This window comes from Rhagoletis pomonella, unplaced genomic scaffold (assembly GCF_013731165.1).
Source record: "Rhagoletis pomonella isolate Grant_MI unplaced genomic scaffold, Rhpom_1.0 Rhpom_scaffold_00016, whole genome shotgun sequence".
Taxonomy (NCBI): Eukaryota; Metazoa; Arthropoda; class Insecta; order Diptera; family Tephritidae; genus Rhagoletis; species Rhagoletis pomonella.
The window spans coordinates 844,809-861,880 of NW_023458570.1; the positions used below are offsets into that span (position 1 = coordinate 844,809).

Here is a 17,072-nt window from a genome sequence, read left to right on the forward strand (position 1 = left end):
CAAACCCGCCTTTCTTACTCAAATTTTACAGGAGAGCAAAAAACGGTTTATTATTTGAAGTCATTGCCTTCATAGCTCTCTAGCTATTATTTTACAAATCTGTTGTTTTAATAACAATTTAACGATTTTTATGCATAAATCACGATGCCCGGAGTTCAGGGTTACCAAATCTCATTTTTGCCACAACGGCGATTTAGGCGGTTTTGCAACTGGTCGATGGGCGGTTTTGCGAAAACATCGACGATATGTTAAACCCGTTTCTTTAGCTTCAAAATTACGTTAATATGAAGTCTCTACGATGAGCAAAACCCGAGATATAACGACTTGAAGTACATGATTAGTCCCGTTTCTTTAGCTGTAAAACGACGTCAAGGTGCAGTCTCTACGATGAGGAGAACCCGAGATGTAACGATTTGAATAAAAAAAAATTAATAATTAAAAAAAAAAATCCTCGAATACGTGTTAGCTTATTTCAAGCATATAACCATAAAAAATTGCAGCGAATCGAAAGTGTGACACCAAAATTGGTGTTCGATATGAAAAAGAATGCCTCATGTACATACATATGGACTAGGGTATGTCGGGTTAAAATTACATATCGTACTAATTTAATGCGACAAACGTTCACAGATATTACAGAGTAGCAATTGTACATATTCTGAGACTGCTAGAAACAACAACAGAAACTACTTAAACGAATCTATTGCCTACTGCCCAACGCGAACAAGTAAGAAATTGAGCTTTTATGGTATTTCATTTGACGCTCGATTTTTGTTTTTACCAGACGTGCAACTGTCAACCGTTTGCTACATAGGTAACAATTATTTCCAGGAATTATATTCTGCTAGCGAAAATTCCTTACCATGGATAATTGACGGCATTTGTATGGTGAGATATCGGCAGGTCGATATTTTTTATGCGCACCAACTTTGTCACTTCCACTACCCAAATACACACCGATAGGTACGGTATTCTCACACCACTCCAATATTCCGCTCCGCATTGAAAGAGGTACAACTTTATAGGTTCGAATGCTAATTTTACGTTCACTTGTTTTAGGATCACAGCAGAGAAGAGTGTTTATAAGTGAAAAGTACTGCTGCATAACTGCGTCTTGCCGTAAGTCATCTCGACCTTTTAACAGCTGTGGACGTGTTTTTCCATCAGAACACAAACAGATAAGCTTTTTAGGAGCATTGATACCTCCTACCAAAGATACACGTTCGTCCCACTTAACGATGCCTGAAATAAAAAAGTATGCTTAAATACAAATTAAGAAAACCACGCAATGGATTTTGAAAAACAAGGATTAAAGTAATTCGTAATTAATTCCCAGAAGATAATTTAGGTAGGCCTACTTAATTGAAGCCATTCTAAAAGGACTACTCAAGAAGGGCTAAAAAAAATGCTTGCCTGCATGCCTTCTAGAAGGGCTGTTTCTATTTATACAATTTACGCGAATGCGTAAATTTATATTACTTAACAAACGAATTTAAATATGCATTTTAGATTGCAATAAAACATATTTGATTTGAACCTTAAATGAATACCTTAAAGAAGTATGATTTTTATGAATTAAAGAGGCAGCTTTATAAAAACTTCTCCAAACGGCCTTCTGAAATGCGTCCTACAAAGCCGTTCTATGGGTAGCGAAAGCAGAAGGCTTTCAATTTGTGCCACTCCATACAAAAAAACATGGAGGAATGTAAAGTAGAAGGCCTTTTGACTCTCAAGAAGGTCTTTTGGAAGGGCTTTTCCTCCTGAAATTATCTGCTGGGTTATTCATGAGTTTACTTGTTATTCGGTAGTCCTTGCTTGGCAACACTGGAAGTTCAATGGTGGGGCAATGGACTGCTTCTAAATGTTTAAGCTTTTTCAATTTGTCTGATAACGCCATAGATGAATTTTTTTCGGGGTCAGCACTTGCGAACTGAATTAAAGCTAAAAACAATCATAGGGATTAAAGCTAAGTTTTTCCCCAAAGTGTAGCGGCTTACCGGGAAACACCAATGCAAACTGCTTTGCGCACTGCGCGTTCAATGTGTTTCGTCCTCTTGTTATAATGTCCGCTGCGATATTAGATCGAGTCTTATTACCTTTGTTTCCTGTGTCGTCAAATATTAAAGGATAGAGCTGATAAAGTGTGTGGTGTGGGTGATCTTGTAAGCACTTCACCAAAACCTCTTTAATGATGGATATGAAATCGTCATGCTTTGAGTTTAGCCTGGCGGTAATTTGATTCAAAGCGCAAATAAATTTATAAGATGGAATTATGCCAATACTATCTTTAATTTCCTTGTGCAGCGCTTGATCTTGCTTATTTGCAAACCATAGCCCAATGATTCTATAGATAGCTGCATTTGAAAATCCAGTGTCAATTTCACAAAATTTCATATAATTCTTAACGGAAATACAAAGGTTGTTGGTGCGCTTCTCTTCGATAAATTTTACTTCGGTTTCATCTAAATTGGCATACTTTTTCATTATGATTACGCCATGGTTAATGTCGCGATCTTTATTTTGTCTGCCGATAGAATCGGCTGCTTGTCTATTTTCCTGTATAATTTGGCACTTCAGTTTAAACTCTTCGGAATTAACATACATATTCGACTGTAAAGAAAATAATAATACTTAATTTACAAGAGATACACATTGCAAACTTTTTAATAAGAATTTCTAAGAAAGTTCTGGCAAGCAGTTTTATAGCCCATTCAATTTTGTGCAAATTTCAAATGTCTAAAAATTCGCATCGAATTTAGCATGTAAAACATTGCAAATATTAACAAAAAAAAAAACCTTATACTCAATTTTGTGAGTAACAGTTTATGTCTGTAAGCATACATTTAAGTACGTACTTGCACATATTCCCGATCGGCATATTTAGCGATTATTTGATAGGCCTCTTTTTTGTTTTCCCTTTCAAAGGCAGCGGGTTTAAGATCTTCCAAATATAGAAAACTTAAGTCATCATTATCATTATATTTTTGAGATTTGAATATCTTTTCCAAGTAAACTATAGATCTGTTGAACATTTTTTCCAGAACATATTCGAAACTTTGCGAATTCGATTCCAATAGAAACTCTCCGTACATTCTAAGTGCCCTCGCTTGTTGAGGACAAGCCCCTAGTTCCTTATGCGTTAAGGCATGCTTCAACAAGGCTTCCGTAATTTCTATGTTCCCACAGCGGAAACAAATTTCCGCATCCTCCAGTAATACATTCAGCTGAAACATAGATTTTTTTATATTTTTTTTGATTACTGCACATTCTAATTAATTTTCAAACGTGTACCTTAACGTGTTCATTTGTGATCTCTATGTCCCGAAGCGATATTATATTACGTTTCGCCAAATTTATTTCTCCAGATTTTTTGCACTCCTTAACAACGTTTAGAAGATGCGTTTCAATTGGATTATACTGTTTAAAGAAAAGAAATACCAACACTAATGAAATTCACCACTTCGTAGAATAAAGTATACAAATATAGGTAATTATTTAAAGATCTGAAGATTCATTAGTGGCAAGAACTTTTAGATTTTATAATCGTATGTAATTTTTGGTATTCGGCAAAGCAAATGTTGTTGTTGTAACAGTATAAAAATTCCCAAAGAGTTTGTGGGGAGTATTGCTGGAGTTACAGTCTTTCGCCAGATATAAATCTGGGTCGTACCGGTTACGTAGACCCGACCGCCGTGGGAACGCGGAAAAGCAAATCAAAACAGTTGGTTTTCAGCAAGACACATAAGGGCCAAATAGTTATGATAATGAAAAGGAAATGCAAACTTACCTTGAAATAATCTATTACTCTTCTTTGCCCACGCACACCTGCTGTTTTAAACAAAGTAATTTGGTGGGATAGTACAAGCTCTTTACAATTGAAACTCCCATATTTCTGCTGGTTTTCCACCTGCCATTTTGCAAAAATCGATTTAATATCTACTTCAGGTGTAAATTGAACCTTATATTAAAAAAAAAGTATTATTTATGAGTTCTCTTTTTGAAAAAAACATAGAATTACTTGACAGAAGTCCTCGGTCTGCTGAAGTACGTGTAGCCATGTGAGATATTTGTAAACACTTTGAAGACATTCAGTGCTTATCCCCATTAAACTATTAATTACGCATTGCCGCGAGTTTTCAATCGCCGCTAAACAGTTCTGTTGCTCACGATTATATAGACACTTCAAAGCATTGAAATGGTGCTTTTCAAATTCCAGGTCTGGATCATTTTCAATATTCACTTTCAAATGGCCCTCCACAGGGACATCCCATTGACAAAGTCGCCAGCACACTTCATAGTCATTAGAATTGTCAATGTTTTTATTACCCAGGTCAGAAAGACTTAGAATTCCGTTTCTTTTTAATGCTGAATTACACAAGCTATTTGTGACTGGATTTGTGAACGAGTTTTGAAGTAGCATTTCGGACCAATTGTTGTTTAAATTAAGAAATTCAAGCCGAGATTGTAGAGGAGAGAGAAATCCAGAAATGGCATCATAGCAACCGATAGATTTATATGCCTATGAAAAGAAAAGTTTAAAAATATCGAAAGTCGTTTGTATTGAATCTGTATTGTATTTGTACGTAAATAAATAACCTTGGTGGCAATTTCCTGGAATGCTGAATTTCTCAAACTCTCTTCCAATTTTATCTGCTTGTCCGAGTTAAATTCCGATAAGGCCCATAACTCTGTGTAAATAATTGTCATAAAATATACCTGGCAATGATTACTAGCTCGAGCTACAAGCAGCAAATTCATTGGAACGGAGCTGAAATAAATATTTTTGCATTTTGTCCATAAGTTATTCAAATACAATACCTTTTATTGTGTAAACGAATACATTCACATATGTTTAGAAATATCTTTATTATTCGTTTATCTCTATAAATATCTTGGATATTCATCTGATCGCGACGCACGCTTTTATCAAGAACCAAATGCAGCTCTTTGAAATAATGTTCGAGCATTAGCATAAGACTATTCAAGTGATGTTCCTTATGTGACATTAGCAGAGTAATAAAGGGTAGTAGTATTTCGTTTGCAAAATATATATCTTGTGACGCTAAGACGCGCAGTGCTTTCCAGCCGCAAAAATCGAAAGCCTTACTAACAAATCGACAAATCCACTCATTCCAAACTAGCAGTTCCGTTGAGTTCACAATGGATAACCAGTCTATGGAAACGACGCTAACGCGTGGATCCCACTCAGGCTTAGTTTTGGTGCTACTTTCAAAAATTTCCAGATAAGGATAGATTTCTGAAAGCAAAAGCGATTAAAATATCACTTGGTAAAATACATAAAAAAAATAGGTATATTACTCTTACCACAAATCGGTTTAGCGAATTTTGTATTCATTAACTGAGTTGCTACCTCGAACGTGGCTTCGTATGTGTTCGAATCGAACTGCATTAAGGTTTTGTCTAATATTTTTGCAAGACATATAGAGAAGAGTTCGATTCTGTCCACTTGGCTTCCAACCTTGATAAAGGAAATTGATAATTTATGATATAAGATTCAACGCTATGCAAATTAAATAATCATACACCCAGAAAAAGGTTTAGTTATAATAACCAAGATTTGGTTATAGTGATCAAGTGGCATAGTTGGATATGGCGAAATAAATATATAGTTCACGAAAGTCTGCAATTTACTTAAGACTTCTAGTTGGGACAAATGTATATTTGTTAATAATTACAAAACGACTACCTTGATTGGACAATATTGTTAGTTGAATAAAATCATTGTTGAGCAAATATAAACAATGCTTTGGTTAATACAAGTTTTCAATTAATTTTGTGAACTTGCTGTAGACTTGAATCAGCTAACCGTTTATTATTAGGAAAAAAGATTCAGTTTGACACAAATAAAAATTTACTCGATGTTTGTTGTGTTTACTTTCTTCTTTTATTTGCATATATTAAGCATAAAAATACGTACATATTTACATAAGTTAGTTACTAAAGTAAATAATACATATGTATCTGTTGGTAAGAATTTCCTAAAAAACATATTTGCATATATTAAGCATAAAAATACGTACATATTTACATAAGTTAGTTACTAAAGTAAATAATACATATGTATATGTTGGTAAGAATTTCCTAAAAAACAACGATGAAACAAGAACAGTCGTGCGAAAACCCAGGTCAATATCTGCTGGAAGTATACTGCTTTGCTTTTTCCTTAGCTAAATAGACACTTTCAAATTATAATTCACATGAATTATATATCCACTGAAAAACCCCGGTTGGCATCAAACTTTATATTTTTAATTAAACTTTAAACTATGCGCGCACCGAAACAACTCGTGATGATAGCAAAACTGAAACTGAGACAAACAAGTATGGGCATGTCATAGCACAAATGGCGCAGCGATCGACATGCCATAGCATACTGAGCGCTCTGGGACCACATGCGTGTTTCACCCATATACGAACAGCGGTAGCGGAGCAATGATTTCCACGCACAATGCAATGGTCGGCATACTAGCGCATTCAAACGATTCAATAAGTGGGACTGTGTGCATTGCTCAGCTGGCGCTCTTCGTATGTGCTCAGAGAGCGCTCAGCATTCTTTAGAGATAATCACAAGCATGAATATGTTCCACTCTCAAACCAAATCGTGGTTGCCTCAACTAAGATTTGGTAACTATGACTAAACCACGTGTTGAAAGAAAGCTTATCTGCATTAGCAGAGCTTAATAACATCCTTTTATGAACCATACGTTAAGTTGAATGGAATTTGTAGAAATATGCTTCAAAGAAATATTTATTAGTATTAACCAAACCCTTCAACTAAATTAACGATTTGTTACAACCTAGATGAATATTAGAAGCTTTAATATATTTAGTTATAATTACCAATCGATGGTAATAGTTCCCAATCCTTGGTAACAGTTCCCAAATATTGTCAAAATTCGGGAACTAAATATCTTTAGTTGTCGAAACTAATCCTTTTTCTCAGTATACTGATAACACTCACTACGTTATGGTGTGCTTTTTTTTTGCAGGTTAATTAAAAAAATAAATACCAAGATACAGTTAAGATGTAGTAGAGGAGCTCAAGAAGGGATTTTGAGATTAATTCAAGAGCGACAGATTAACATATGGGAGATACCTTGTTGTCGCGCACCGCTACATTAACATGAGCAGTTAACGACATTGGTGACAAATAGGCACGATTATTAAGAACAAAAACCACTTTATTTTTAAAGTAAAGTAGAATTTGGAATTGTTTTAATATCTGTAATCTTAAAATACTAGTACAGTTTTGTAAATTGTATAACTTTAACAAAGTTCAACCAAAAAACTCACTTATTCTTGTCCTTTCAATTCAAAGTTCTGAAAATGAATCAATCGCATTGATAAAATTCAAAATGGTCAATCCACATTTCGTTCAGTTTAGACTTGGTCAACTTTTCAAATAAGATTAAATTAACTACACAAAGAAAAAAGCACCATGATTTTTTCAAACAGTGTCCTTTTCGGGGTTTCCATATTAGAGATTTAAAAATTTTGAACACAAAAAGTATCTATTTTATAAAGCATGTTCACATTATCGTAATTTAGGGGCATTCGTAATTCATAAACAAATCATGCTGGAATGAAGTAATTTTGCCATGTAAAATTCTCCATAAATGCGAAATTTGCGAAGTCAATTAATTTCAAACATTTGCTATCAAACTTTTAAATTTTTTAATCAGATTTTTTAGAAAAGTGTTGGGCATGCATTTTTATAGCTAATTTAATATCAGTATAATAAGGAGCAAATTCGAAGTAGTACATTTTCTTCGATATAAAAATGCGAGTAGTTTAGAACATAAGTATTTTGTGTGGATGAAAATGCGAAACGCCTCCAACCAAAAAAAATTCTCAAAAATCAGCGCGAATTTTGAGGTACTTCAAATGTTCACTTTTTGTACTGAAATTGAATGAGATATAAAACTTCATACCAAAAAATTGTCTGTCAGGTTGGTACTACGCAGTCATGTTTTTAACCGGCGAGTGGTTGAAAAGCTTATTTCCGAAGTAGCGTTACTAGCTTTAAGTGTGGCCATAATGCAGAAAAGTTTGTAAATCAATGGAAAAGAATATTCGTAGCAGTTACCAAGAACTTCACGTTGTACGGGAGTATTTGTATAATAAAACCGGTCCAAACAGATTTATCAACTTTGATAAAATTCTGTTGAAACATATCATTTCTCAAGCTATATAGTTATCCGAGCTGTCAGTTGGCAGCCAGTTCCCCCCGCTTCTTGATTCTTGACTACGTCAGATAGAATTATTGTGATAATTTTTTTCTGTGCTTCCAATAGCTGCATTTGTTTCATTCGTTTTTATGTTTTTTATGGACCAATATTAAAATAAAACTAGTACACATGCAAATAGAAAGAATGTACTATAATTTATATTCTTTTTAATTATTTGAAATGGGGCCTACGGGACATTTATTTTTGCGATCGCCCCATCGAGTTTGAAACGTGGGTCACAAAATATTGCAACAATGAAGCATTACGGGACGATACGGGAAGCGGAGCGATATGTAAGCATGTTCGATTTTAATCACATTTTAAAATAAGAATACATCAACCACGCGTTTCTGCTTAGCGGCGTTCATTGTTGCTTATCTTTTGTCCTTGACGTTTCTTCTCTCTATTGCCAAAAATAATCGATAAGTCAAGGTTGCAGATGGAGAAGTTATCTTTTAAATACAGAATTATTTTATAACTTGGATTTAAGAGGAGAAATTTTGTATTCCTAATTACGTGTTGGAAAGTTCATCTCGAAAAAGCGGATAACCTGGTCATAGGTATTTAAAACACCAAAATCAAAGGTCAATTTTGTGTTCAAATAAAAAAAAAATCCCGATTCCGTATACGCCTCGCAGACGTAGATTAGGCTTTTGGGGTTAATGAAAATTGGTTATGGATAAACAACAATAGTTTACAAATGGTAGAAGTTATAGCTGCTATCATATAGATCACCACATCTGCTCATCAGACTTCTTCACCGCGATCACTGTGATGTGAACCAGTCCGAAGTCGCTGGTTGACTCTAAAACCGTTATTCGAAAGCTACGATCTGCTATCAAGCGCTACAAACAGTTTGTTTCGAATCGGATTTCAGAAATCCCGCAATCATCAGATTTTTGTCAATGGAGATGGTTACCTGGAAAAACTAATCCAGAGGATGAAGATACAATTCTGCAAACATTTTGCTCGTTTTTTTTGATTGATGGTGGAAGTTTAAGGTTTTTAGTGGTATCTTATATTTCAACGGTGGGCAAACACGGCTCTTTGAGCCAAATGCGGCTCTTTGCTCAGAAAAGTGCGGCTCTTTTTACTTTCTATTTGCTTAGAACAATTTGCCTCTTTTTATACCCGAGCGCACTTGTGCACAAGGGTATTATAACTTTGTTCACATAACGGTTGTTTGTAACAGGCAAAACGAATCGAGATAGATATAGACAAATGTATACATAAATGATCAGAATGAAAAGAGAAATCGATTAAGCGGTGACTGTCTGTCCGTCCGTCCGTCCGTCTGTGCACCCGATAACTCGAGTAAAAACTGATATATCATAACGAAACTTTGTACGTTCACTTCTTTCGGGCGTAGGACGGATGGTATTGAAAATGGGAGAAATCGGACTGTAACCACGCCCACTTCCCATTTAACGGTAATTTTCAGAAATACGAAAACTTCGATATTTTAATAACTACTGAAGATTATTCACTCAAAATTGATATTTACCATAAATTTTAGACGAAAAATAAGAATATTATAAATTTTTGGAAAATGGGCGTAGCCCCGCCCACTTATGATTACATGTGTATATCTTGATAACCGCTGCACCAAACTTGGCACAGTTGTTGGCCTTGGTACAGCATACCAAATGGCCGAAAATTTTTAAAATCGGACAATAAGCACTCCCACATCCCATATAACGGTAATTTAGAGAAATACAAAATCTTCGATAAATCAGTAAATATTAGATCTAATTTATTCAAAATTGATGCTTGCAACAATTATTTACCAAGAAATGCGTTTATGATAAAAGTTTGGAAAATGGGCGTGGCACTGCCCACTTATGATCGCATATATGTATCTTGGTAACCGTTCTACCAATTTGTACCAAACTCGGTATGGTTATTGTGCTTGCCACATAAAAGCAAAACGTTGAAAATTATTGAAATGGGACTAAAATTACGGCCGCTTTTCATATAACGGTAAATTTCAGATATGCTTGAAATTTCAATATTTCGAAATTTAAGGACGCTAATTTACTCGAAATTGATACACCCCGGCTTTCCATGTAGCGGTGGCATTCGGAAAGGTAAAAAACATATATTTAATATTTGCGCCGGGTATTTAATGTTCGGCTCCGCCCGAACTTAGACTTTCTTACTTCTTACTTCTTAAAATACATATTTCTTTGCTAGACATTGGGCTCGTTTCTAAGACGTAGCTGTTGTTATTTGTCTTCGAAACACACAGTTGAGTAGTTCCGCTCAGCTCAACAGGTGGCAACTTTCCGCCATTTTTTCAAGCGGAAAATTTTTACGCTACCTAAACTCAACGTGTTGGGCTAAGCCTAAACAGCTGTTCGTAAAGACTTACGCCGCTTGTATTAAATTTAACGCCGCTTTGTTAGGTGGCAGTTGCAAACAAATTTATTCTATTTTATATTACTGATGTTATAAAGTAACTAAAATATTTTATACTAATACCACGTTTCTAAATATATGTTTTTAAGATGTTTGCTATATAATTATATACTGTTTAATTCATTATAACATTGAAAGATTTTTTCAACACGGCGGCAGCTCAGCGTTGAATTCTAAATACTATCGGCGCAACTATCTCTATTTATTGCAATTTCATTTGTTTACATTTATCAGCTGTTCATTTGGCAGCATATTCATCAAGCCGTTTCTAAGACGTAATTGTTGGGTCCAACAGTTGCCAACAGTTCGTAGCAGTTGAGCTAAACAGCTACGTCTTATAAACGCGCCCATTATTTACCATTGTGTTGTTTTTTATTTTATTTTATTATACACATACGCAAATTGAGATCGGAACATTACCCGGAATTGGAGAATACAAATTGGCTTTCTGACTTAATGTTCTTATGATGGAACCAGGGCTGCCAAACGTTTAGGGTATAAAATCCGTACACGGACAAAAAATGGTGGGTGAAAAATCCGTACAAAATCCGTACGCTTAAATTTGTTTGTACTTAGGTGAACACAGGAATCGGACTTTTAACAACATCAAATAAAGCAGCAAATATTTCCACTAGTACTATTTATTGATTGCTTCACAGACAACTTTATTATTTTTCTGACTAGAACTTTTTAGCAAGCAGTGTGTTCTTAGTTTATGTACATGCAACAAAACTTTTCAGGTAGGTTTTCGACCCTACCGAGTAACAGTATAACGTTTGAAGCGATGGTTAAAGTGGAAAAAATAAAGCAAATTAGGGGTTTCTTTAGATTTCACGCAACAAAACTTCCCAAAAATCGAAGTCTACTACTAGATTGTTATACATAATTTTAAAGGCTTATAAATCCTCTTCTCATGTTTGATTTTTAAAATCGGGTGAAAAGAAGTCAAGCTTTTTACAGATAAGTCCCTCAAGTACGCAAAACAACGCATTTTTTAATAAAAAGTTCAGGAACTATAAGACACCTATGAGATATGTGTAAAGAAGGAACATTTTTACAATATGAAAAAGACATTCCGAAAATCCGTAAAAAAATCTGTACATCTTGACGGAAAGCTAAAAATTCGTACGTTGAATCCGTACAACCATTTTGACCCCTGCAAGTCCGTACCGTACGGAAAAATTTATACATCTGGCAGGGCTGGATGGAACATTTGCAAAACTTGAATTCGTTTCTACAAAGAGAGAATAAAAATGTTTTTGATTTGTCGCAAATTAGTTTCAGTTTTGAAGCTAAACTACGTCTTTTTATACATGATCTCAAAAAAATAATATTTCATCATTTTCCATGGCTAGAAAAAAAATATTGCACATGTCAAAGAGGATAAATTGGACCACTATGCCGCAAAACTACATGAGTTAAAAGCATATTTTGAAAAAAGATTTGCCGATTTGAAATTATTTAAATGTACGTTTGCATACTTCATAAACCCTTTTTTATGTAACATAATTTAGGATGAATTTACAATATCCGAAATACACCTTTTTAAGAAAAGCGAAGAAGAGTTGGCGTTTTTAGAACGAAAAGAAGATAAGGCACTGGAAATTCAACATAAAGCTTTGCCACTGCTTGAATTCCGGCAACATGTACCAGATTAAAAATATCCGCTGTAGAAAACAGCTGCGTGCCGTATATTTTAAATTTTTGGTACAACGTATAACTGTACCAACATTTAACAGAACTGTTACGAACGGTTTTAACTGACGTATAATCAGATTTCGAAAATTTGGTCAGCGATCTTTCTAAATTTTCTTTAATATCTATCTAACGGGCTTTAGAATAATAATAAAATTAATGTTTTTCATTTCTAATATTACTTTTATTTAAAAATAAAATTTTTGGTTTTGTTTTTTTTTTGTGGGTCTTTGTAGAATTTAGAATGTACATGTGGCTCTTTTCGGCCTCGGCCTTGCCCACCCCTGTTATATTAAATTTGTGGCAGTGACCTAGAATCCGTATGGAGAATTTTTAGACAATAGTTGATTCGTAAAAATATTTTTATTCTTTTATTTTTTACCTTTGATAGAGTTGAAAACATTTGGCAACACAAATCTGAGTTTAATTTATCGTCGGTTATACTGCAAAACGTTCTATGTCACTTATTACCTATGATGCTTAATTGATCTGTTAACTGTATCTGCTCGCTTCTGGTAATAGTTCATCTTCATCAGGCAAAGGTAGACAGTTTTGTCATTCATTTATTAGGGTGTAATGATTTGCAGATGCATTCCAATGCAAGTAAGAGACCATCTAAGTGTCAAGGGTACTAATACACATAGACCGTTTTGTAGTATAACCAACGATATATTAAAGCGTTAATACATACGCTAATTTCATGCTTTTTACTGAATCCTATTATAAGCCCAAGTAACGCTCACAACTATTAAAAAAAAATATAAGTATATATTTTCAAAAGGTGTATTTGCTATCAGTAGGGGGAGCTAAACAAAGAGTGCTTCAAAGTGAACAGAGGATCTTGTTATAAATCTCAAAGGAATGACGGTACATTTGCGCGAGCAATACTCCCATAGTGTCAGAAATGCAAACTGTTTACCTAGAATATCAGTAAACAAACAGTAGTTAGCCTTGAACGCTAAATCAGCTGCAGATGCGTATTCACGAAAACCGTAAAATATAACATGTTGTGAAACGAATTTTAATCATATCTACTAGCTATCAAAGTTTGCAGAAATTATTAATAAAATAAAAGATAAATTATTTAAAATAATGCTCTTGGTTCTATATGCCTGCAACGTTGCACAAAATTTTCTTTCATAGCCATGAGGTGGTAAAATACGTGCTCTTGCCACTGTCAGAGAGGCTCAAGAAGGTAGAAATAAGGATTGCAGAAGGTATCGGTTCTGTTATCAGGGATATTGATTACCTCAGATTCTCTCATAATATATTTCCTGAGGAAGTAATCAAGTTACTCATTGCACCACGGATTATGAACAGCATAAATGTTACAAATTAAGAAGACGAAGAAGAAGAAGGTTACGAAGATACAGAAAGTAAAGAAGCGATGGGTTCAATACTTAGAGTGAACCTTTTAAATGGATTTACATTTTATGTTTTAATGAGTTCTTTATACATATAATTTTTATTTTAAATTTAAACGCGTAGTTTTCCAAATTTTTCAAAATTTTGGCTATACATACATATTTATGTACAGACATATCGGACCCCTATTTGCGATCTTATCGTAAGCGACAAAAGGTAGATTTTAAGGGAACGATTTTTTTTTATTCTCCCTTAAGCAGTGAAAAAATTTATTTGGATTTAAATGGTCAACAACATTATTGAATGCTAGCTTTCTAATAGGACTATTTATTTTTTGCATGCCTTATTTTGCAATATTTTTATGTTGTTTGATCTGGACATTTATAAACAAAGGAGTTCGTGTACTTTAAGGATTGTTTGATAAAACTGAGTTTTAAGGCAATTAAATGTAAACACTGCCAATCAGTAGAATAAGCTCAACATATTTTCAACTTTAACTGTTTGGTGCATGTACTAGATCGTCCACAAGTTTTCTTCGTGGATGCACTGTTAAGGCTCATTCAATTCTCTAGCAAGCTAAAACAACCACATTGAGGCTACTATTTGGTATTTAACGTTTTTCTAAAAGATTGAGAAAAAAGACAAATTTAATCCTTGACCAGAATAGGTTCAGTGCCAAAATCTTCATATTAGGAAGAGTTTTTACCAAATTTTGAAATCAGTGATTATATTTCTCGACTCTTGCTATTGAAGAAAAAATTGCTAAAATGAAAACTTTTAATCTAGAGATTAAAATCAAAGACTATAATTTTATAAAAAAAAGATTGAAGTGCAAATGTTATGATAAGTAAAAGGATTAAATCAAAGTCTTATAAGCAATTTGAAATATATACGGAAAAATTAAATAATTTCGAAAGTGTGAATCCATATGGCCGTAAAAGCTGGTGTTAAGATGGCAATTGGAATTCAGTTGCAATTTTGTCTATACCAGTGCAATAGGAATATAAACCCCGTTATGTGTCTGTTTTTCATTTTTCTGACATGCTTTTAAATCTTATAAGCCACTGGCCACAGTGGTCTTGAAGCAACCATAGCTATGACTAAAATGCCAACCAAAACGGCTTACATAACTGTCTTTGTACATAATCATAGATCAAAATTTCGTTGAAAATAAAATTCCATCTGCTCCTATGCTTAAAATATTATAAAATGTTGATCTAGAACTTTCCAAATTCAGTTATATAATCGCGAAGGTCTATGGTAATATAATTATAACACTTTCTTACGTTATAAGCATAAAATATTTTAACTTAGTTATTCAAGAGATAATATTACATAATTGCATATTTTAATAATTCTTATTGCATAAATTTTATAAATTTACAAAGTCAATATAAAATATTATTTTATATAAATTCATATGTGTTTTGATGAAAATTCAACGACAGTTTTTTTTTTTATTGATTATATATTTAGGGTCGTCAATCGAATTAACTTTATAATTGAGCCAAAATCTTAAAAATACGCCATGAATGGATTCTCCAGCTTGCTCCGACCACATTCCGAAGCCGTCGTTGCCTAAAAAATGCAGACAATGTTCCAAATGATTTAGAAGCACGTGAATTTTTAATGTTTCCGACATTTCTGTGCTTCGGAAGGCTTTAGCGAGTTTACTTACATGATTTTTTAATTATGACCCAACTGACAAAGCAGTCAACCCATTGGTGGAGATTTTTTCACTCAATACATTTAAGGTATGTGCTCTCCCTTGTATAACTTTTGGATGGCTGGTTGCCCGAGCAGTGAGCCAGATATAACAAGAGCATGAACTTGTTCTTGTTTCTTTTGTCGAATCTTCATAGTTAGGCATGTTTGGAAGAGGCCGCGTTGCATTTGGTATATCCTTATCTCGGTCACAGAGAACCCTACGACATGTACCACAAATGCCTAATGGGAACTTCGAATTGGTCAATATAAAATTTTCACTAACGTATTTTGTAATAAGACACTCCAATTTTCCGGTTATATTAAATTCTGAAGGTTTTGACGATCCGAATTTAATCTTTCTCCCACAAGGCGCGCACACTTTAAATCTGTTCTCTTCGTGATTACACTTATGTTGCGGATGACTTATAGAAGACATGATGTGCAATCAAATAGCTTACATCAGAAATATTATCATCGAGAAAAATACTATCTGTTTTTTTTTACACTAATATACAAAACGATAACTTTAGAATACTCTGTTGAACAAGAAATATTAACAATTGCAGTTAAATTTTTTCCAAATTTTCATTTGACAATATTTTAGGCATAGGAGCAGATATGATTTTAATTCCAACTGCATATTGGTGTATGGGTGCCTTCCAAAACAGGTATGCAAGCAGTTTTGGTTGGCATTTTAGTCATACCTATCATTGTTTCAAGACCACTGTGTGGCAAAGCAACAGTTTCAAAAATAAAAATTGTAGGAACTCAAAAGTGTAAACAAAGCAAACGAACTCGTATTTGTAACCTATTTGCAAGAAAAAAAATTGTTTTCGATTTGCCGCAATTAGGGGTGTATTTATATGCTATTTTAATAGAATAGCTAATTGAAACCGCTACTTTTCAAACTCAACTCTTGTTTTTTACTTCTGAGAGAAAGTGTTAATGAAACAAAAAGTTTTGAAAAGTTTTAAAGTTGGGTTATGCAAGATTTAGACTTGACTTGACGGACCCAGAAACTTAGAAACCATTACTCAGCGTGTCACCTATTACCCTTTCCCTTTGTTTTAATTCTCAGCACTTGTATTTGTACAGGTAAAATTCTAAGCGTTTAATTTGTTTTTACACCAAAATTGATACAAAGTTACCATTAAAATAAATGTATTTACGCGTATCAAATTGTGATTGTTTTCATTTTATCTTCTGTCTTTGTTTTTCGATTGCCGGATGAATTACATTTATACAAAAAATTATATTTGTGTATCATATTTATACGGATTTTATTAAAAAATAAAATGGCAGCATGATTCTTTCACGGTTCTCTTTGCGCTTAGAAATTTAACTTACCTTCTAAGTGAAGTTGTTTTTTGGGTAACTACGTACACGCGCTGCTCATTTGCCAGAAGTTTAAGTCTTGCTTAACTCAGCTTTTACTCTTTTTCAATTTGAAAGCCAGTTTTTTTTTTAGGCCATAAGATATTTTAGAATATAAAAAAAAAAAAAATAGTCTTTAAATACTTTCTAAAAAAATATTCATTGGGCCCTGTATGATCAAGAGCGTTTTCTTGATGCGTAAAATTTACTTTAAAAATGCGGGGGTGAAAACCTTGAAATTAAAACACCGACCGTGTAGTTTCG

General features: G+C 33.8%; 1 protein-coding gene across 2 annotated transcripts in view; it reads right to left on the minus strand.

The window, feature by feature from the left end:
- LOC118749451 (serine/threonine-protein kinase ATM) overlaps nt 1-17,072 on the minus strand; it is a 60,019-nt gene that overhangs the window by 8,161 nt on the left and 34,786 nt on the right. Inside the window, exons 13-22 of one of the 2 annotated variants that reach the window (XM_036484251.1) lie at nt 5,326-5,479; nt 4,819-5,257; nt 4,597-4,768; nt 4,019-4,519; nt 3,788-3,958; nt 3,292-3,417; nt 2,856-3,224; nt 1,998-2,610; nt 1,795-1,941; nt 863-1,242 (exon numbers count right to left, since the gene is read on the minus strand). In XM_036484251.1, coding sequence (XP_036340144.1) covers nt 863-1,242; nt 1,795-1,941; nt 1,998-2,610; nt 2,856-3,224; nt 3,292-3,417; nt 3,788-3,958; nt 4,019-4,519; nt 4,597-4,768; nt 4,819-5,257; nt 5,326-5,479 — 3,072 coding nt within the window. The remainder of the gene's footprint in view (nt 1-862; nt 1,243-1,794; nt 1,942-1,997; nt 2,611-2,855; nt 3,225-3,291; nt 3,418-3,787; nt 3,959-4,018; nt 4,520-4,596; nt 4,769-4,818; nt 5,258-5,325; nt 5,480-17,072) is intronic. The other variant, XM_036484252.1, reaches the window with a different exon arrangement.